Consider the following 22,574-nt stretch of genomic DNA (forward strand, 5'->3'; position numbering starts at 1 on the left):
ACTAAGGTTGTGCTCTGGAAACCAAGTCACAGTGTCCTCTAATTTTGGCAAAGATGTGAGGAAGGTGTTTCCCCTGCCCTGAAGACATCCATGTGCCCCCACCTGCTGCTGCCTGCTTGGAGCTGTGCAGGAGCCCCCTTCAGATGTTCTGCTTGTGACCTTTGGCCAGTTCTCAAACCACCCTCCTCCACACGCTTTCCTCAGCCAGAGCACCTAGCATTCCGCATTGACACAGCCCTTCAGAGCCTCTGCTTGCCCAACTGATGTCACCATGCCAGTCACAGAAGAGATGGCAGTGGAGGTTCGTACATGCATGGAATGAATGAGCAAATGAACCCAACACAGACTGAGAAGTAACTTGGTCTCAACAGCCCTTCAAGAGTTAATTTGATCTCTGTTAAATGAATCTCTAGACAAGTCACTTTGTGTCTTCTGCACCCAGTAGCAGTATCTCTACTAGAGTGACTTAAATATGGTCTCCAAGTCATATTTGGGTAGGGAATGTTAACACAGGTGTTACGCACTCCATGACTCTGGTTCCTCTATTCTCCAGCTCATGGGCCTGTAGATGAGGTCAGGCTGGAAGGCCAGTCCTGTTACACTTTGGTTTCCATAGTCATCTAGGCCATCTCTTGGGGGAAGGGCTCTCACTGAGATCAGACACTTCGTTTTCACACACATTCATGCATTTCCCCTAAATATGATCGTGTACATTCCGAAAATTTCTTATATAACACAGAGTCTGCTCTGGGTGATTATACCAGGCAAGATCTGTTTTGAGGATGCAGTACTAGGACTCAGAAGACGGTCCCTCTAAGAACCATAATGGGAGATTCCACAGCATTCTGTGGCTGATTCTCTGTACTGCTTAAAGCATTTTGAGGGCTAGCCTGGGAACTCCAACCCAAGTTATAAAGAAATGAGTTTTTGGAGCACATTCTTTTGACAAGTTAAAGGGAGTCTTTGTTCATCCTATTTGTCTTCCCTACATTTAACTTCCTCCAGAAGGTGAGCTTTTCAAAATCATGCTTGTTCCATTCTCCCAACGCCAAGAATTGAGATGGTAATGCAAACCCCATTCGATCTTAACATCAGGATGATTTTCAATAATCCTGCTTATTTCTACTGAGGGCACTAATCAGAGACCTTAAAGGAGTTTGCTACAAAGTAACCAAAACAAAAGTGCTTATTGCTCACAGTGTACCCAGTGAATTAGCACAGTGCAAGACCCTTGCTGGGGGTCAGTTACCTGCATCCATAAGAAACAAGCCATGCTCTCAAGATACTTAAAATCTAGAATGAAAAAATTGCTTCTATGCTTGGGAAGTTAGCTGCCGTGACTTAGGAAAGGTAACCGTCCTTCTCTGGTACTGTTGGCACTGCTCATGCAAATCCCACCCTTCACGGCAGCTCCACATACCTCATAGTAAGTCCCCGGCACTTTCTGAGCTCAGTACCAGAGTGCACTCTAGGTCCACTCCAGGTACCTTGGCCATGCGATAGAGCCCCTTTCTTCTGCAGCATCGATTGAGAGCATTTCTCTGGTGGGGAACGTCTCCTGGTGCACCTTCCCAGCCCCAGGCCTGTTGCGTGGTGCCTTTCTCTGGCTGGGACATGGTGTGCCAAGGTGGCGGGCTCCTTCATGACTGGAGAGGGCCAGTACCCTTTCTTCCCTGCCCCCTTCCAGCTCTAAACTGCCGCTCAACCGTCGTTCCCATAGAACCTGCCAGAGCCTTCAGCTGCTGGTTCTCCTGACATCCAGAACAACAGCACAGTGAGGGGGAGGCTTCCCACACAGGGGCCTGGAGTAGAATGGATGGTGGAGAACTGTTTTTGAATAGTGATGGGATGAATGAGTGAGTGAGTGATTGGAGAGTCTGCATGAATAGCCCTCGGGGTTAATGGGCAAAACTCCCCTTTGCTTCTGAAAAGCCAAACAGAAATGTGGGTTTTGTGACATTCCCGCTGGGCAGGGAACATCTGTCTAACAGTCTTACGTTATCCCATGTAAAATGTTCCCGTACAAGTGGGGGAAAAGGTCAGTCATCTTCTGCCTCCCAACCCAGTTATGAAAATAAATGGCTTAGCCTTGCACCGCAACCAGCCCATCTTCGCTTGCCCAGAAAAGGTCATTCCTTGAGCCCAGGAGCAATCCTGCCAAACACGTTTCGCTGAGAAACACCCTTAATGAACTCGGTTGCTTTCTTTAGATGGTGTTGACAAATTAACTTTTATTGGCCTAGCAGCTCCCCAAATGTAGTGACACTATAATTCTGGGGAGGCTGTGGCTATTAGGGAAGCTTTTAATGCTTGTTTTCATTACAAAGAATTAAAGTGAAACAATAATGGTGGTTGAAAGAAAAGCATCTTAGCCAGGGTGAGATCCAAACCGGGTAGTCGCCCTGTCCCTGCGGAGCAGGCGCCGTTAGTGGGTCTCCCTTGCTCCCTTGCTCATCCTCTGTCTAAACTCCAGGGCTACTTCTTTATTTTTCTTTGTCTCTCCCCAAGGCCCTGGCCCATCTCTTGGCTGGCTTCCTTGCACACAGAGCCAAGCAAGGAAAAGGGAATGCATTCTCATTATTGTACATACATTATTATTACTGTCAGAAATGCAGGCAGATCTGGAGAGGAAAATACAGAGATGAACACTATTATTAAGGCAAGACTTTTTTTCTCCTTTAGTTTTTGTTAATCATATTATCATAATATGCAAAAGTCAAGAACAAGAATAATTATTATTTTGTGTGTGGAATGCCTGGCTATGGTGTAAAGGAGGCCAGACTTCCATTTTCTTTTACACATGAATGCAGTCAGGAAGAGAGTGAGTTCAAAATGATGTCAATAATGATCCAAACACGTCACTGGCCCCAGAAGGCACCGGGTGTAGCTGGTACTGGGAAAGACAACTTTTGGGGGGCTGAGCTGAGGCGAAGTTGATTAACTTGTGTTCCTGGAGGAGAGTTAAAGCTGAAGCTATAATTTATTGGAAATTAATGAAAATGAATGTTGGTACCACAGGCTACCAAACCAGAATGAAAATGAGACTGTGCGTATATGGCATGATAACAGACTGTCCCTCTGGGCTGTCACTCTTTTCTACCTGAGGACTATCACACACTCTATAACTTACAGAGGTTTTAATTTTAAAGTATTAGTGTTGTGCATTTGCCAGTTGTTCTGTTGGTAAATATCCACAGAGGCTTTTATCATTTATTTATAGTTTTTTATGTGTGTACGTAAATTTTAGATCAACCTAGTTTTAAGTAAGAACCTACTCTTCTTGCAGATTTGAGCTTTGTTTCAATGGCCTGACCTTCCATTTGTTATTTAAACAAATGCTTCAGAGCTCTTGTCGCTGAAGATTAAAATCTTTAAATTTCAGTGTGATCATTTGTACGATCCTTGATATTCAATTATGAGACTTATTTGGGAAATAGTCTCATGCTGTTGCCAATGAAATACTGACTTTTAAAAATTTTACTCCAGTTTGATTACAATGACCCATTTTTAGATCATCTTTTCCCAGGATCTCAATTTTTATAAATTTTTTTTACATCTGCTTTTTTAAAATACGTGCAAAGTTTATGTTCACAATGCACTGAAAACTTTGCTTTAATTTGTTGCTCACATGAATTTAGGTATTGATTTGAGGAAGTCAGGCCAGGTGGGTACCTAGGGTCACCCAGTGGGCCGTGCCTGTTACAAGGCCCTATTGGACCAGCTTACCCAGGCAGGTAGCTCATAGATGAATTCTGTGTCCTGCACCAAGATCTCTAGATTTAGATCAATGGCTTTGATTTTTTTCTAAAATTATCCCAGAGAGGGGCTTCCTCTTAATGATTATGAGTCCTCAAAAATATACTTTGTTCCTGGGATACCCTGGAATGGCAGACCCTGCTGCCTGAACCCCTGAAAGTACGCTTTCTCCAGGAGATGAAATCAGCATAAGCCCCTCCAGGTCTGGGGGCAGGAGCCTCCATAGACCTTCAAGTAAAGGAGGAACCTAGACTCGCAATATCAAGGACAATAGGCATTGTCCTTGTCCTGCTGTTTCCCTGTGTGTTTGTATCAGGCTCCTCTCTCTGAGGGGACTGTGCCATTTTCCCACACTTTTGACCTTGGGGAAGGTACTGAGCACACCCCACCTCAAGTTTCCTGATAGAGATCATTCCTATCTTGAATTTTTTAAAAAAGGTTTAAATAAGAAAAGTCTGCACGACTGGCATTTTGGAGGTGCACCAAGTTGGTGAGCTGTGTAGGTGCTCTGCCAAGAGGACTTGCTGCACTGGACTCCCCCTCTGGCCCATTAGGAAATACAGCTCAAACCTTTTTTCCCACAGTTTAGCAGAAATCGCATAGGATTTTAAAAAGTATTTGAAAACCAGAACTTGCATTTCATCTTTTTTTCAAAAAATCTGAATTCTGGGACACAAATCCATAAATTCCATAAACGTTCATGTCATGCCTTGAATTGCTCATTTTATCTGCAAATGGGATGTCTGAATCGCCTAGTGGCTCGATGGTGAGGTTTTTATTCACCTACCAACTTGAAAGGCTGGGGAGGTATTTGAAAGCTATTTTGGCATTCTGCACAGGAAGATTATTTAAATTACATTTTCAAGTATGTGTGATACCTACATGAAGCCCAGAGCGAGAATGTGAAATGTGTTTTATATTCTTACAAATACATTTTACTTTATTTTTCAAATTAGGGATGGAAAGGCTTATTATTTTTTCTAGAACTTAAAAATAGTATTTACAAAGTTATCTAAATATAAGCTATAGAAAAGGCTCACCATGACCCTGTGAATATCACATCCTTTCTAAGAACACGTTAGAAGGAATATGATACATGCTTCTATTTCAAAAGCATAAAAATAATAGGTAGAGTCGGACTTTAGGACTTGAACGTTCTATCACAAATCTGTTGCATCCAGAGGGGGGAAAATGGTTTCCTTGAAGACTGTTCCTAGGATGCGACCTTGAAGGCCAAGGCTGACTCTAGCGTCTGTGGCTGTGGAAGAGATAAGCAATTGACGAAGTGTCAAGAGGAGAAAGGAAAACGGCACGTTAGGATCATCCAGCACCTTGACAGAGATCTGCAGAGAGGGCTTCTTTTCTTACTTTTTATCCTCTGAAAACTACTACACGGATTTTAAGATGGGCTGAAATTGTGATATCTTTAGCTATTCCTGCAGACTGTGTTCTGGGAGCAGAAGGGAACCTCCGTGGTTCCTTTTCTTGCCTGGACCCCCTTCTTTTCATGCAGGAAACGCAGCCCTGGGAGCGTGGGCCGGGAGGGCTGCTCTCTGATAGCAGTTTTGCCCATGACTCCAAATAAACGTGTCATGTGCTTTTCTCTGAAAACAAGTACAAACCTTGCTGCCCCCATTCTATAATCCTAAAGCCTTCCTCACCCCAAATAAACGAGCCTAGAGAATAAACCCAGAGAATAGCGGCTGACACGTCCAGCCCCTGTGCCCTTGCTTAACCTCCCTTCATCTTTGCACTGGAAGGTCACTTCTCAGTGAGAAAGTGATGTCTATGGCAATGGAGTGACTGAGAGCAGCCCCTTTCTAGGGACAAGGGCCTGGTCTTCTGCCTTTCGTCCAGTCTCCGAGAGCAGCGCCAGGCTGCACTGTCAGGACTCTGGTGCACGGGAAGTGTCTCAGGTTCGGAGGGGTTGGCGACCCTGCCCAAGCAGTCAGGGGAGGGTAGGTCAGTGCCACGTTCCCAGCTCTGCCCTGGCCGACCACAGAGCGCCAGTTATTCTGCTCTGTTCCCCTCTTGAATCTCATGCCCTGAAAATGCAGCAAGCAAGTGCCCTGGAGTCTGACCTCAGCCGGCTGGCTGCAAGGGTTTAAAATGTTTTGGGTCACAGTAACTGTGGAGAGAGCCACCGAGACGGATTTATCAAGAATATTAGAAAATGAAGTGCTGACATTTTCATCCCGTGCAAATACAGAGTGCCAAGGGACAGGAGGAGCATTTGGCAGAAATCAGAACCCTTTTGCTTCTGATCTCGTGGCGAGTGCTGCTTTCTCTCTGCTGCTCACAATGCCCTGATTTTCTGTGATGCACCGTGCCAGAGCTGGGGAAGGCAGCCCTCAACATCTCAGAGATCCACAGGATTATTTTCAGGACCATGGAGGCTGGGGAGAAACTGTCTAATGCCACCGACCCAGTCCTTCAAATGTGGCCATTCCCAGCTAACCAGGTGGAAGACTTCGATCTCCATTAAGTGGGTAGGCTTTGGCAAGAGCAACCCAATCATCGTTCTAGACACTACACAGCCAAATTGGGATGGGATCGCCTCACCGTGCCCAGCTTTTCCCTAGGCTCCCGGAGGAGGGGATCCAGAGAGATAATAAGTCGGAATCTAATGGAAGATCATTGGATTCTACAGCATTTGTGCCTTGGCTGCTGCAGTAGTGCACAGTTTCCATGTTGGTTCTCTCTGCTCTGTGACTTAAACAAATTAAAAGTGTCCCCTTATGCTTCCTCCATAATTGTGATGCAGTATTTATTCTGTTTGGGCATTGGCGATTAGAGCAAATTCAGAGAGATTTCTTCATCCCCTGGCAGGGCTTCCTGAAGAATGCCTAATTCTGAGTGATTTGTCAATAGAAGGACATGAGATAGAGCAAGCATATCATTTCTATCCATCTAGCATCAATATCTAGGGTTAAAGCAAGTCACAGCATGCAGAATGTTCTGTCACGGCCCTTTTCATGGCTTCAAGAGCTGCCATCATAGGTACATATAAATTACATATGTGTGTGTGTAAAACACAAACATAGAATTCCCAAACCAGTCCCCACAGGTTGTATAGGCTGGTGAAGAATTAAGCATATACTTGGATAAAGGATAAGGTTTCCGTGAACCCTTCAGAGGCAGTCCTGAATGCATGCGACTGTGACGTCTGCTCATTGCCTGGCACGAAGGACTTGCTTGGTAGAAGCTTCTCAACGTGGGGATGAAGGTTTGAGAGCTACACACCCTGGAGGTCCAGCACCCATATTCTGGCTTGGGTGCCACTTAGCAAACATGGTCATTACATTATAAAGCATGTAATAAGAGTGCACAAACTGTGGCCCAAGGCTCAAATCTGGCTTCTGCCTGGATTTCTATGTTTTATTGGAACACAGCTGTGCCCATTTGTATATGGATTGTCTGTGGCTGCTTTCAGGATACATTGGCAGAGTTGAATCATTGTGTCGTAGATTGTATGGCCCTCAAAACCTAAAACATGGACAGTCTATCTCTGCAGAAAATGGTGGCTCACTCCCCCATATGGGAGGAACTATCTCAGACCCTCCAGAAGTCCAGGTCCCTGGAGCCTTCTTTCCCCTGTGGCTGTTCCCACTTCTTAGTGATTCAAAGGAAAACCAGAGTTGAGCAGGTATTAATCTAGGACTCTGCACTGATGTGCATGGAGTATCTTCTTCCTGTCCTGAAAGCCTGCCCTCATGGAGCCCTAATTTAGAGGGGATTCTCAAAGCTTCTGTTTCTGTTACCACTGTATTTCCTGAACTTGGGAGAACTGGCCTGGGTCACCAAGAAACAGCTCCTTCTCAGTGAAAAGGAACCTGAGTAACAGGGAGCTGTCCCCACAGTGGCATGGCAGGAATCGAGGGAGACTGTGGATCATGGGGATCCGAGCTTTTCCTGCAAGCCATGGACCCCTGGAGCTGGCCTGTTATTTAGGATTTCTCTTTTCAGTTCAGGGTCTCACATTAGCCCTGATTTAGTATAGCCACGAAGCTGCCTGATTTCATCTCTGTCTACTGTGGTCATGTTATGGGCCTGCGAGGCCTGGGTCCCTCTGTACCCTGACCAGAGCCTGTGGGTAGTACACAGCAGATGCTGGAGAGACCCAACCCGTAGAAGAGCCTGCTTCACTCTGGGCAGCTGATGATCCTGGACTTGTGCATGAAGGCCTCAACAGCTTCTCTGAATACCCAGCATCAGTAGGCTGTCACGAACCAGTGACTTCCTCTAGACTAAAATGTTTGGGGTATGCAATTTTGGAAGCAAACAAAGCTATGTCTACCCAGGGTGCTGCTGGGCCACCGCACTACAGTGGATGGCATTTCCACTGATGACCTGCAGCCAGTTTGTCTGCAGCCCCTCTTCCCAGGATTTCCATAGCTGCTGTCAGGAATCACCACTCTTCTAGGAATTGATTGGTTTTTCAAAATTCTCTGCTTTGCTTATTCTAGCCCTCAATGACTACAGAAGTTACTTATTTAGGTAGCCTGTGTGACCCTAACCTTTCTGAGAAGAAACAAGAATAATACTGAGAAGTCTGAAATAAGCTGGTAATTCTTGGCATTCATGCAAGCCAAGGCTCAAATGCAGAGTGATTTTAGTGAACTGTGCAAACTTCTTACAAGGTACTAAAAGACATGGTTTTGGATGCTTTGTGCCCGTCTACCTGCTCACAGAATGAGTCCTGATGAAATGCTCTTATAGGACTGTCCTTTCTTCCCAGCCACCGTGTGCTGATTAGAGGAAAGGGTTTATGGGCATCGTTTTTAATGGATGATACTCTTGCCCAGTGGAAGACAACGCTGAAACTCATGGAGGCTAAGTAAGTTGCCTACGATGAGACCTTTCTCTGTTGAGGCCTTGCAGAAATCTACACAAGCAAATGAGATTAAGCAAAGAGTCTCTTATGAAAAATTATTTGGAAGCTACTGAAATTGGTCATGGCTGGTGGCACAGAAATTCCTCCAGAGTAAGAACTACTGGGAAGAGCTCGCCTGCTGAACTCAGTAGTGACAAGAAGTCCTACAAAAAAGATTACACATTAGCTGTGTTCCAAGAAACCTAAGTGGCTGAGGGCCACTGGCCAGATCCAGAGAGCTTTGGGTTCTCCAGCTGTCCCAACACTGTGCACAAGAGCAGTCTAGGGCTCCCCAGGGCCCAGGGCAAGCCTGGAGCATGCTGTGGAAATTTTGGGACAAGGTTTGTCCCTAAATAAACCCTGGGGACAAACCAAGGTGCCTGGCCTCAACCAGGGTTGTTCTTTATTGGGTTTCATTGGGGGTGGCGGACATGCAGAGCCGTTGACTCCACCCAGCTTCTAGGATTCTCCACAGTTAATGACTTTAGGTCTTAGAATGTTTTCCAAGGAAAATTGTAGGTATTTTAACTCGGTCATTCAATCCTTTTCATATTGCCAAATGACTATATAAGAATCTACATAAAAGTTACTGCATTTTCCTGGTTTTTATCTTGAGAGGCAACTCAGGCATCTATTTCCCAGCCTTAATCAAGTGCATAAAGTGAGTGAATTCCACCTTCTCAAGTGACCTCCAGGGCTACCCTCCAGGGATTGGTTAGGTGCTCCGAGGAGCAGGGTGGTGATCTTTCAAGATTTGGGATCTGCTGGAAAGGGCTGTGGCTGCATCAGAAAAATGGCAGATGCTCCCCTTCCCCAGAGCAGTGCCCAGGATTCTGCGTGACCCTAGCCCAGGAGGGGGTGAAGAAAGAGCGTGTCTGTCTCTGTCTCCTCAGAAGCTGCTGCTTTCTCCAGTATTCTGATGTGGAAAAGAGGGGTGGACGCCTGAGTTATAGCCACATTGGGCATTGGGTAGGAAGGGCATCATGATGGTGGGCTTGGCACTTGATTCACTGTCCTCTGCATCCAGAGGGCTCTGAGGGAGGTGGGAGTGGGGGTATCAGAGCAGATGTAGGGACCACCAGTGTGAACCTGCCCTCTGCTGTGAGTGTGTCTGGTGGGGCAGCAGCTGGACTGGGATTGATTTTTAAGTGACTTAAGGTGCCCAGGTCCTCAGGTGGCCTGCAGCCAGGCATCACTGTGCCATGGTTTGGAGTGAAGGCTTCTCTTGTTGAGGGACATGTTCTCCCTCTGCACCATCTTGTGCATTTCCCTGGTAAGCATTTTCAGTGTGGCCTGTGTGATCAAGGAACTGAATTTTCAATTGTGACTGATTAATTAATGTGACTTTGAGTTTCATTAGCAACATGTGACTGATGGCACCTGGGTTGGAGGTGTGTGCCCAGTATGGGGGATGTGCACTCATCATGCTGGATTCAAATGCAGGCCTCTAAATGATTGTCTTTGACATCACTGGCCAACAAGACCAGCTGTCACGCACTGGCGGACACCCACCCATCCAAGGACATCTGCCACTGGGAGGATCCCCTGAGAAGGTCACCCATACGTCCTCTCCCCACCAAGGGACTGGCAATCAGCCTCTCCAATTATAGGCGAGGAGAAGAGGCACAGGGAGGTAGAGCCCAGGCCAAGTCAGTGGAGCCAGAATCCCACCTGCATGTGTCTTACTCAACCAAACCATCTCACTGGGCAGAAAGAGTCTCAGAGAAGCCGGAGGATGCTGTTGAATACAATGGTCATAGTATCCTAATAGCATCAGGAAGAGCCTAAAATACAGCCTGGTTTCTCTTTGAGAGGGTGTTTGTGGGTGTGCAGCCATCACGGTTCCCTGGCACACATCCTGTGAGCATGCACAGCAGCGGACATGTTTGGTTTTATGCCGTTTGGTGGATTATTTCCCCCCTGGCTATGTTGGCTTCCTTCTGATTTGCTGTCTAGCTCAAGTTACTGCCAGTCACTTCAGAGTCAGGTTGGGAGTCACTGTCTATGCTTGTAGTTTTTCCCAAGGGAATGGGGTCTATTGATCAGTGGACCCTGCTGTCACATTCCGCCTCCCCTGTGTTGTTTTATGATATGTACAGACTCAAGTCTAGATGACTGAAGTGGGATGGAAATGGTGACACGAACTCAAGATTAACAAAGGCTTTCTGAAAATCCCATCGTGCTAGATTATCCTAATCTCCTGTTAGATTACATTTGGCTGGCGCTTCTTATTGTTTAATAGCAACAACTGCAATTTCCCTGTGTAAATCAGAGGGGATGGCATGAAGCATTCCCTCGTTTTGTGGATAGGCCCCTGCTCTCAGCTGGAGCAGCCAGAAGCCAAGACAAGACCTGCACCAGGTCCCTCGCCACTGGAGTGACCCTGCATCCTCAGCTCCTGCCTTGGAATTCAGAGGCTGTTTCTTCTCCTCTGCTTGCAATCCTGTTGAGGAGCTGGTGCCCGGGTGGCAGGCTGCCCTGGTAATGCACTGCCTGGCTGACCTTCTCCGTGCTGGCTGCCAGCTCCTGCAGCCCACAGTGGGAAGGGTGCAGATCACATCAGCCGAGCTCATCCTCAGTTCCAGCCTCCAGAACACTGACTGGAGCAAGGCGAGGCATGGTCGAGGGCACAGGGAAGGAGCAGGCATGGCAGTCCAAAGGCTGGTGAGGAGCAGCCTGGAACCTGAGGCCACTGACCCAGTGTGTCAACCTAACACCATGCCTGGCTTACTGGTGGGTTCCTAACCGAGGACCTCACAACTGGGTCTGTCTTTAGATAATTTGTTATTAAAGATGCTGCTGCACAATTTCAACTTCAAAAGACCATCACGTCCAGCAGGCTCTTAGAGGTGCTAGACAGTGTTGGCCGTGAACTTGGTACTCTTCTTTCTGCAGCCCAACTGGACACACAGGGCACCCATGGGAATGGGCATCTTTCTCCTAATCATATCCTGTTGAAGGAGGGGGCACTATTTCTGTGTGTGCTCCAGAAAAAGAAAGAAAAGCATATTGTCTGTTAAATAAAACAGTGTATAGTCCTGAATATCAGTGTCAACCCAATTATTTATTATAAGCTTATAAGTCAGACTTTACTTTTCCCAATACCATCTGAACTTGTTTTCTCTTTCATAATATAGTTCCTCAGACGCAAATAGGTTCTTACTCAGATAGTATAGACTGGCATATGTGTTACGCATTATCAAGATCATAAACTTTTAGTCCTAGTAGATTAAAAGGAAAGATGCATCAGTTCATTCAAAATATAGGTTCAGATTGAATTCAAGCCCAGATAGTGAGTATATTCCCTGAAGGGGACTGTGCCACCAGTCCTGTCCCTTTAACACAGTGTGTGTAACCCCTTATAGCATGGGGCATTAGACTACAGCCCATTCACAGAAATGCTGGCCTTGGTCTCCTTAAGGACTTGGGTTTTGTGGGCTACAGATGGACGGGGTGGTGGGCCGGCAAGAGGACATTAGACATGGTGGGCATACATACCCTTCCCGATGGGCCTCTCCTTTCTCCAGCTCCTGAATGACCCCCAAGAGCACTTTGATGGTCTCCTGGCTGGAGCTGATCAAGTTCTCCATCATCTGAAGCTGTGCCTTGAGGTCCACCACCTCCGTGTGAGGCACGATTTGTTGGCATTCTTCACCCGCCGCCACAGCTGTGGGACTGGGCTGGGTCCCTAGGGGCTGTTCGCTACATTCGGGGGACAGGCACTGCACTGGGGGTGAGCAGGCCAGAGCAGAGCCCGGGGGCGCCTGCAGCCCATTGAGATGTGTGGCTCTCCTCTGCTCCTCATCTGCAGGGCAGAGGGACCACTGGCTGGCGGCAGCAGAGTTTGACAAGCCAGGCTCAGGGGCCCTGGCACTGATGGCAGGTGCGTACACGGTGGCGACCTCCGTTTTAAACACCCTCCCATGGGCGGGCAGAGCGGGCTCCTCAGAGTCTGGGGTCCCCCCATCAGGCTTTGCTCGCCCCTGCAGCTGGTGAGCAGGCTCTTGGGGGGGAGGCCGTGCGGAGTTCTGCAGAGGACCCTCTGGATGGCTGAGCACTCCGGGGTCTCTGCAGGGCTCTGCGCAGTTGACCCCCGGAGGCTGATCCAGAGCATTCACGTGCTCATGCGAATGGAAAACCAAGGCTGTGGTCTTGTGAACGCGCCCCGCCATGCATGGCCGGGACTCTTCCATGGGGCCCGCCTCACTCTTCTCCTTGGTGTCTGCTAGAAACCCATTGTTTTGGCTTTTGAAGGGATCTGCAGCTGGGAGGCTTTTGAGGCTCCCTTTCTTGCGGTCCAGAGGGAATGTCTGGTAACACTTTCGCAGGTCCGGCGAGGTCTGCACGCCTGTGCTCTTGGTGACGTTGGGGATGGAGCGGCGTGCGGGCACTGTCATGTATTTGCGATAAGCTGCTCTGCAGGACACGGGCTTGGCCTCCCTCTTCTCTCCTGGCTGTCCGGAGGAGGAGAGCTGCGTGTCCCTCTGCTCACTCTGGGCCTCGCAGATATCCTTAAAGCGCACCTGCAGGGCTTTGTTCCGTTTTTTAATCTGCCGGTTGGGATCCAGGGCGTATTTCATCTCCAGGGCCAGGCAGGCAGCCGGCTCCACTTCACTCTCGGGCGTTGTGAGTTGGCATTTGCCGGATTCCTTACTGACCATGGTTCCTGCATTCAGAGACAGCAACAGAGGTGTCACTGGATCAGAAATACACAGGCAAACACCGGCAGTACGGACTTGTAGCCAAAATTACAACTGCTGGCTCCCTAATTATTTTTAAACAGGTGAGGTCAGCCTTTCTGTTAAGAAAAATCCGGCAGGGAGTTCCTGGCAGGCACAGCAAGAGCTGCTTCTCAGATGTTAAAGCCTGCTTGCTTTTCCACGTGGGATACACTGGGCTTTCTTTTGATAGTAATGCATGTTTCCCTGTTAGACCAACCTGTTGTACTACCTTCATCAGGGACCCAGGATGCTGCCTCTCCTGCCTTGCACATTCTCCTTCACATGTGTCTCCACTTGTAGGCAGATGGCTCACAAATACAACTTACTGGGCTTTTACTCCTTTTTTTTTTTTTGGAGGATGATGTGATTAATCTATTACTGGAATCAAAAAGAACTGCTGTTTAAGGGCTTCCTGGGATTCCAGGTCCCAAGCAGATACGTGAGGAGGGCCTGCGGCGAAGAACTGAAATTAATAGATCTAGTTGGCTGTGGTGGGTCCCTTTGGGGGCTGGCCATACACCTGCCTGGCAGTGCCATCAAGGACACACTGTGGAGGGAAGGCTTGTTTCTCATGGGTTAACACATAAAAGGCGTTTGGGTTTCCCGGCTTTGACAAAAGAGAGCAGTAGCAACTCTTTTCTTTGATTCCATGGAGAGTGGTATTTAAAAATACTTAAAAAAAAAAGAAATTATTCATTCTAGAATCAAGTTTTGTGTTTTGATCACAGCCTCTGAAAATGAAAACAATGGTAGTTGTTTAGTCCTTAAATCCTGAAAGAAAATAAAATCATGAGGCTTTATGTTAATCATGCAAATTCATCCTGGGCTGAATTATTAAATGCAGCTAAAAAGATGCAGGTGGCCGATGAGTCCTCTTGGGGAACACCAGTGGGTGAAATGCCCTCACTTTATTAGGCAGATCTACAGCTGCTTATTGTACGTGGAATAAGTTTTCTGAAGGCTGAACTTAAAGCAAGAAAATACAGTTCACTGTGTTGTTTGGGGCCTAGGTTTTACTTTTCCACTGTTTTGAGAAGCGTACAGTGAAGCCATGAGGGCCCAGGAGAGGGTCCTGTGTAGAATGCTGGTGGCTGGGGCCAAGTGTTGACAGACCTCAGGCACTGTCCTGGAGCCTGTGGACCCAGCCCAGAGACTTGTAGCACCAACTGCCAGAACCTGTGGGCCAGAACCTCTACTCATCTATGTATGGAAGTCTGTGTCCCTGAAGGTCAATGCCACCCTTCCCATTTCAAGGAGGAAACGAGAGTTCTGAGAGTTTAAATTGCTTATTTTGCATCACACAGCAAGGAAGAAGCACAGCTTGGAACAAAGTTCTGATCCACCATACCCACCTCCACTAATTCTAATGGACCCAGGCATCCAGGGAACAGAGGTCCAACGCCTCCCCACATCCTTAGTCAGCCTCACAGGCCAGTTCAGGGGAAGAAGAGAGGAAACTTCGCAGCCCCTGTCTGGGAGTGTGTTACACTCCTGGCCTTCTCTACAGTAGGGTCTTCTGTTAAGCTGACCTCTGCATTTGGACCAACATGGTCTTGGCACCTTGCAGACCAACAACAGTGCTTACTGAATGAAGGGCTCAGAAAATCAAGTTCTTCCTACATTATGCCACGAACTAACTGCTAATCGTGTTTGAGGTAACAGAAAGTAATCTCTGCAGCATCTGATTCAGCTCAGGCTAGGGTCCTCAGTTGCTTAGGACTGGCGTGGCGGGCCAGGCAGCTTGTTGTTGGAGGCGCTCTCCAGCACAGAGCAAAGTGTTCCCAGCAGCAGCCCTGACTCCAACCCCCTCCCTGGAGGCAGCACACCTTCCTCCTGGTGTGACAGCTAGAAATGTCTCTAGGCATTGCCGAATGAGCCTGGGGGGCAAAACCATCCCAGCCCAGACCACTGTTCCAGCCATTTCAGCCCTGAATGCCTCAGGCTCCGTTCCATCATTCCCCCGATGTCCCGAAAGTCAAGGCTTGCAGAGAAAGCAAAAAGGCTTTGGTGCTTTACCAGGTGCTGGGGATATTAGGAGACCTCTGTAACTTGAAACTCCACCAACAGGACAGTTGTAGAAAGCTGGGGAAGAAAAAGGAACAGTCCAGAGACCCATCAATAACCCCGTTCCATTCTGCAAAGGCCTAGATTACGCATGGTGGATGGGGCAGGGAAAGCCTGCTGGGGAGGTAATAGATATCTTTTAGAGGCACTTATTCCTACAGGTTAAAAAGATGCACACAGAATAGCGTGGTTTGGGGTGGAGCATGGAAACTTGGAGGGAGGAGGTGGGTAAAATAAGAAAATAAACTCTCAACCCTCAATCTTATCTCATATTCATCTTTTAACTGCCTTTGTCGTCCGGGGGTGTCAGGATGGATTGTGCCATCATTCTGCAGAAGACCTTCATACTAGGGAAAATTTGAAAGAGAGAGCATTTTTACAAGAAGCAATTTACTAGTAATTTTTCAGCCTTTTCCCTGCCACTACTGAAAAATATGTGTCTGAATAAGTTTGTCCTTCCCTGCTATTCATCATCACCATTTGCCGGGAACTGCACTAAACTAATGTTCTTACATCACTCTGCTGGTTTGGAAAGATATTCTGAATGTTGGACCCAACCATCAAACTCATAAAACAAATCAGAGAAATTAATTGCTAGTGGCAAAACAATAATAATAATAAAAAGAACATTCTAAGCGCTTCTCTGCTTTACAGAGTTGCTAAGTGCATAGACATCATTTCCGTATTAGTAAAAACGATGGTAATACTTAGGACTTTTGGCCAGCTTGGTTGGTTGGGAGCCGTAGTACTGAATGGTGCTGATTGCTCCGATTGGGAAGACAGCTAAGGACCTGTGTGGCTGATCATTTTCGCTGCAGATAGGCTAGGGCTTCCTTTTGATGGCTGGATGACATTTTCTAAAGCTTTCAGATGGAATTATCCTGGACGTTAGGAATTTCTAAGGTGGACTCGTCTTTGCAGGCTCTTTCTTTACAGTGTACTGGGGACTCAGACTTATTGTGGTTATATTAACATGGTGGTTTTGTCCTGAAAGAGGAAGGTGACCCCACAGAAGGCTGTCCTGGGGACCAGTGGGACCCTTCCTTCACAATTCCTTCACGCACCCCGTCAGCGGGTGAGAAGATCACGTTACCCTGCCGGGCTCACGTGCACATAGGCCACGTACTTCTGTGTCCTCAAGAACTGCCAGCACTGCCGGGCACACCTCACTCTGCGTTTTCTCACTCTGCCCCCACGGCGGCCTCGTGGGGCCGTCATCCTCACACCGTAGACTGAGGCATAAGATTTTCTTTTGTAACCTGCTTGGAACCGCCCGGATAGCAGGCTGCAAGAGTCTGTGTGAAGCCCACACACCTGAACCACTATCCTCAAGCAGGGAATCTGTCACCTGAAGTCACCTGTGGTCAACATCAAAAGTGGAAGCTCCTCAAGCAGTGTCCCTGGCCTGTTCCCATGATGCACCTGTGTTCGGGTTAGGCAAGGTGACCCCAGGAACACATCTAGCCCAGAGCACAGACTGAGGGAGGGTTGCCCTTTAAGTTTGGAGTGAGCATGAAACCCATGCGGGACTTGGAACAACGGCTTGCCTTGGCAGGGTCACCCCTAGAGCCCTCTGGTCCTTGGAGTTAATCCCTTGGCTCTATAGCAGTAGGATTCGGAGTTTATTTTTCCTAAGGAAATCAAGGTTCAGAATTCACTGGACTATGCATATTGAGGTGAACGTGGCCGGTCATGGTGGAGCCCGTCAGGCTCAGGGAGCACTAGGAAGTGAGGAGCTATTTAGAATATAAATGTCTTAATTACTCTCAAATTAAATTTCATAATCAAATGTGAGTTGTAAATATATAAACCCTGTATTTTTAGATTAGTGATGTAGAGTCATCTTTGCATGCTGCTTAAATTCATAGCTTATGTAAAAATGTTCATCCCAAGTTAAAGCAGTGAAAAATGGAAGCAACTAAATGCCTAACAATAGGTAAACAGTTAAGTAAATTATGGCGTACATTCGCTCTGCGCAGCCATTAAAATGATAATTATAGAGATTATTTAGTGTCATAGAAAACCACTTATGAAATAATGTTTAGGTACAAGAAAGTAGTCTACCAAATTTTACCAGGAAAAAAAAACCCAGAACATTGTGGTGATATTAAGATATATATTTGTGTATGTCTTCCAATTCTGGGGGTGCAGAGGAAGGCTCAGTGTGGTTGCCTTAGTTTGCCAATTAAAGCCTGGCAGAGGCTGTGCTCACCTTTAAGCAGGTCTCTGCAAGCATGAACACTTGTGTCTGAATGAGAAAAACCCAGAAATGATTAGATTTGGGTGCAGGCAGTCTCCAAAGGTTACCTTTCATTGTTTTGAGGAAGCCCTGAAAACGGAAAAAAAGGAATCTTAAAATAGTGTGTGCACACATGTGTGTGTACCTGTGTCATACACATGTGCAGGTGACTGAGAGAGTATTTAGCAGAAGGTATGTTAGTTTTCAAGAGAAATTACTCAAAGGAAGGGATCTGCAATTGATTTTTAGTTAGAAATAGGATGGACTTGACCTGTGTGTCATCTGCACTTCTAATCTGCAGAAGTCGGGGGGTTTTGTCGGCTCACAGGGAGGCCCTCCCTGGGATGATGTCTGTTCTTCCCATGTCTGCATGGACTCACAGCATTCCAGGCTGGCTCTGGAATGTGGTGCGTGTGTCCTGACACCGTCCACTCCTAGGTAAGGCAGGCCAGAAGGAAGCCCAGGGCCTCTGATATAGCCCCAAAGCTTAGCAAGTGGTCGGATGAGTGTCACCAGGAGCTGTGGGAAATTATTGGTTTTCCAAGTGGCTTCCCCACTATTGAGACACCTTAGAGCTGGAGTTAAAGGTTAACTGGGCCAGCATTTCAGTCCACATGCTGAGGGCATGCCTGAGAGTCTCGAGTCGTGAGAACGGCTGTGCTGTTCTTGAAATCACAGCTCCCAGTGTGGAAGGTTTTGTCGCTCAGTGAACTTGTGCTGTGAAGGAACTGACGCAGAGACCTGTTTTCTAGGTACCAGTTGACTCTTCAGAAGTGGGAGTTGTTTTTCCTTGAGGCAACACTACCTGCTATAGATTCTGGACTGTGCCTTAGTGAGATTCATGATCCAGTTTAATTTCCTTCAATACACTCAAAGGATATTTTCCAGACATTTGTTCTCTCTTCAGAGGTTGCTGATTCAGAGCACTGAACAAGGGTAACTGAATGAATTCAGTGTCTTCCTGAGATTGAGCATGGAGGGAGCTCTAGCTGCAGAGCTGCAGCCATCAGAGGACTCGCATGGAAGCCGTGCCCTGTTCTCTAGATGTGTGGAGTATTGTGGTGAAACCTTGGTATTTTAGAACTGATGACCATCAAGTCTGAAGTTGGGAAGAGGGAAATTCCTGGAGCTCAAAGCAAGTTTCAGGCAGAAGAGAAACCATCGTAGGTGCTGCCTCGGTTCATTCTTGTTTCTGATTTAAGAACACACATTTAACCAGCAAAATCCTAGCATCAATTATGTCGGCCACCTGTGTAAAACCCCCATGGCCACAGAGGGGTACACTGGCCTGCCCCTGAGAGTGGATCCCATCTGCCAAGGACGGATGCTTTGGATTTGGATGGAGGTTTAGAAGGACCAGAAAATGGCTGTCTTCAATGCAGCAGACTTCCCTCTTCATTTATGTCTCACTATTTACTTAGTTCTTTGAGCTCCAGCTTATACTGACGTTAACCTTTGCTCATCCGCTGTCCAAACGGAATCTAAATTACTGGAAATGAATTAGCAAAATTTTATGATGTTGGTGAAAATCCACTGGAAAAAAATGCCTCCTCCAAATGAGACATTACATCAATGTAAAAAATTAACCTCATCTGCAGCAGTTAGCTTTGTTAATAATGTCCAAAAAGAGTTCAGTAAATCTGATTCCAACAACTCATCCAAATCACCCATAAGGATGTAAAAGGAACTGATTTTCTATCTCCTCTGGCCTCCCCCATCAGCCTGACAGTCACCGAGACGGTGGGGTACAGGACTGTAGTTCTCAGTGAGCTGAGAGGTACACTTAGATTACCATCACAAGTGTCCTGTTTGCCCCCATTCCCTGGATGGTCATTTGGGGTCCAGAAGAGGTTTGAGTTAGCAAGAGTTGATAGGACACAAAGAGGTGGCCTCTCCACTTTAGACTGTACGGAATTCTCACTCCCATGAAAACAGGCAGACAATCCTGCAGTGGACATGGGGAGCACTTTGCCTTGCTATTGACTGTGCTGAGTCCACACACACACACACACACACACACACACACTCATGTATGTATGTATGCTTATATGTATGTATACACACATATATACATCGTTACTAAATGGCATGTTTTGATTCATGATATAGCTGAAACTAAAATTAGAACTATTTGGGGGGGGGGCGTTAAAAATGACTTATGTTAAAGAAGGATGGCTTTCCTGCTGCTTCTCAGTTTGACCTTAGGACACCATATTGGAACACCCAGGGCAGGATTTCTGCTTCCAAGTTGGTTGAAATCATTCCGAGTTCAAGATGCAATCTCTCTTTCTGGCAAGGCCATGCCAGTGTCTCCCTATTACCTTCAGAAGGATCCCTGCCCACTGTTATTTTTTTTGGTTTGATCAATTCTTTGTGTAGCTCTGGGTTTACTGCAGAGACAGCTCAGCCAGGAAGAAAGAGCCATGAGCAACTCTTGGAATAGGGTTCTATTTATAAGCCAATAGCTGAATGAGGAGAAGACATCCTGCCCCAGGAGACCATGTGCACAATCCTGACCAGGATATTGGGAGCTGATGTTGGTGGTCTGTGTGGAAGGACTGTCTGGTTTGAATTCTTGAGGTTTCCTCTTGATTCGTGGACTACAAATGATGTGGGGATGATTTAATCTAGAATTGAACAACAGAACATGAATTCAGAGCCACCTGAAGTGAGAGACCTTTTCCCCTTCTATTGGAGCTGATGGGCAGTGAAGGAGACCTCAGGAATGGGTCATCATCCTGAAGAAAGACGCCATCAGGCTAGGCAAAACTTAGGCAGGCCAAGGGGGTGTGCACAGTAAATTCCTCGAGATGTGGAAACAGGGACTGTTCTGAGCAGAGGGACCCATCATGCCTAGTTGTAGGTGCACATAGGATGAAGTTTTGATGTTCAGAATGTACAAGGTCATTGTTGGTGGTGGGGAGGAAAGAAAGTAAGCAAAACAGGGTGTGGATGTTGTATACTTTAGACAATGACAACCAAAGAGTTGTCATGGTTTATTCCTGAAAATGAATTCCACCCCTCATCCGTCGCGGTGTCACCTTCTGTTCTTCCAGGTCTGGCTCTTTAATTCTTTCCTAGACCAACAGCAGTTGGGGGTCATCTGTGCATAACAACCATCAGCCATTTTTTGAAAACAGGCCATCACATGTTTCCTTCGCGGCGTCCACTCTGGCGTCTTGAAAGGTTTGTCCCCTTGCTCGGGAAAACCCAAGTAGTGTCTCTGGCAGCCAGAAGAGGATGCTGTGGTCCTTCCTGGGAGATGGTCACACAGTATGATGGCCTAAGAGCCAAGAGTGGTCAGTACTCAACCCAAAAGCACAACGTCCTCTGCTGAGCTTGGAGCAGGTGCTCAGGGTTAAAGGCAGGACGGGCCTGGGATTGAGACACATCCCTACCTTGTAAGAGTGGGGTCTTTCGGGACCTTGATTGTGAGGATGCCCTCATGGCTGCTGCCAACCACTGGTTAATCGTTCCTGGTTTAATTCCCCATATCCACTCACCGCCCACACCCCATTGATTTTTTTTCTTTCCTGTTGCTTCTCCTATTGATTTCTTCCTTTGTCTTCATACTTTTCCCACCCTGGTCCTAACCTTCTTGCCTCTCCTGCCCCTGCCCTGCATCTGCCGTCCTGCCTGTCCAGCCTCGGGGCCCCACACCTGTCCTCTCTGCAGATCCCTATTTGGCAGAACTTCCAAGAAGAGAGCCAGTCTTCAGTCTGCTACTATTCCCTGCTTCTGTCTCTAGACCTCTCAGTACAACTCAATCATGCTCCATCTGCTGAAGGGACACAGTCCCTCCCAGGGTCTCCAGAACATGCCATGCTCATCCCCACGCGGTGTCCCCTCTTCTGCTGGCTCGCTTTCCAGGACTGTGCCTGACTTCCGCGCCCGTGGACAGCCTCTCTGATGGTTCAGAGGTAGTCTGGCCTCCGCCGGCTTCTGCAGTCTTCTTCTGCTCCTTCAGGTCCTCAGTGAATAGCACTTGAGTGTCTCAGCTGACGCCAGCCCCTGCTGGGTACCCCGAGGAAAAAGAGACGCAGTGCTCCGCTGTGGTCCCGTGGGGAGAGGCACATGTGTGCAGGAATCAGCTGCTGGGCTCTGGAGGCCTGGAACTGGAGCTGAGGGTGCTCCTGGGAGGGAGGGCTGCCTCCCTGGGGAGGCGCTCGGCAGCAGGCCCAAAGAACATGCCAGTTTGCCTTGCTGTCTGCCAGTTCTCTCTCCTGAACGCTGACATGAGTGCTGTGAGGACAAGGTCCCTGCAAGCACCTGTCTCCCCTGTGCCCAGCCATCCTTCAGCCCTTGCTTGTTGATTTAAGCGTGTGATCTGCGTGGCTGTGTCAAGAAGGCTCCCGGGGCGGGGTGGGGCTGGGGCTCAGCAGTAGAGTGTTCGCTTCGCACGTGCGAGACCATGGGTTCTATCTTCAGCTCCACGTAAAAATAAATAACTGAAATAAAGATATCATGTCCAACTACAACTAAAAAAAAAAAATTAAAAAAAGAAGGCTCCCAGTGGGTGTGCCGTATTAGTGGTCTCCGAGGGTCCTTTCTACCTTGGCTGGATGCCCAGGTGAGAGGAACATGCTGTATTCTGAAGCATGGGGAGGAAGAAGAAAGGAGAATGATAGAGTTTCATTAGATTTTAGGTAAATTGATATGTAGAGACTTTAACTTCTGAATCTTGGCCCAATTATCTGGAGTTAGGTTTTTGTATGAATTTGCTTGTGTGCTGATTGATAGAAGAAGAATCAATGCCACACAAGCTCTCAAACATGAGTAGGTGGCCCAGAAACGTGTTTCATATTTTGTCACGAAGCACGTCAGGGTTTTGTTGTGGGAAATGCGACTTGCTAGGCATTATCTGTAGATTTGTTCTTATGTTATCTGACTTTCTTCTTGGGAATAGGATGTGGCAGTGATA

General features: G+C 47.4%; 2 protein-coding genes across 3 annotated transcripts in view; one reads left to right on the forward strand and one right to left on the reverse strand.

The window, feature by feature from the left end:
- Insyn2a (inhibitory synaptic factor 2A) overlaps positions 1-18,644 on the reverse strand; it is a 42,721-nt gene extending 24,077 nt beyond the window's left edge. Inside the window, exons 1-2 of one of the 2 annotated variants that reach the window (XM_015498396.2) lie at positions 17,627-18,644; positions 12,128-13,295 (exon numbers count right to left, since the gene is read on the reverse strand). In XM_015498396.2, coding sequence (XP_015353882.1) covers positions 12,128-13,290 — 1,163 coding nt within the window. In that variant the 5' untranslated portion in view covers positions 13,291-13,295; positions 17,627-18,644. Of the gene's footprint in view, positions 1-12,127; positions 13,957-17,626 lie in introns of those variants that run through there. The other variant, XM_048791383.1, reaches the window with a different exon arrangement.
- The window catches only part of Dock1 (dedicator of cytokinesis 1), a gene marked incomplete at its 5' end in the record, with an annotated part of 406,458 nt that overhangs the window by 164,579 nt on the left and 219,305 nt on the right, over positions 1-22,574 (forward strand). The window lies entirely within an intron of this gene.

This window comes from Marmota marmota, unplaced genomic scaffold (genome assembly GCF_001458135.2).
Source record: "Marmota marmota marmota unplaced genomic scaffold, marMar, whole genome shotgun sequence".
Lineage (NCBI taxonomy): Eukaryota > Metazoa > Chordata > Mammalia > Rodentia > Sciuridae > Marmota > Marmota marmota.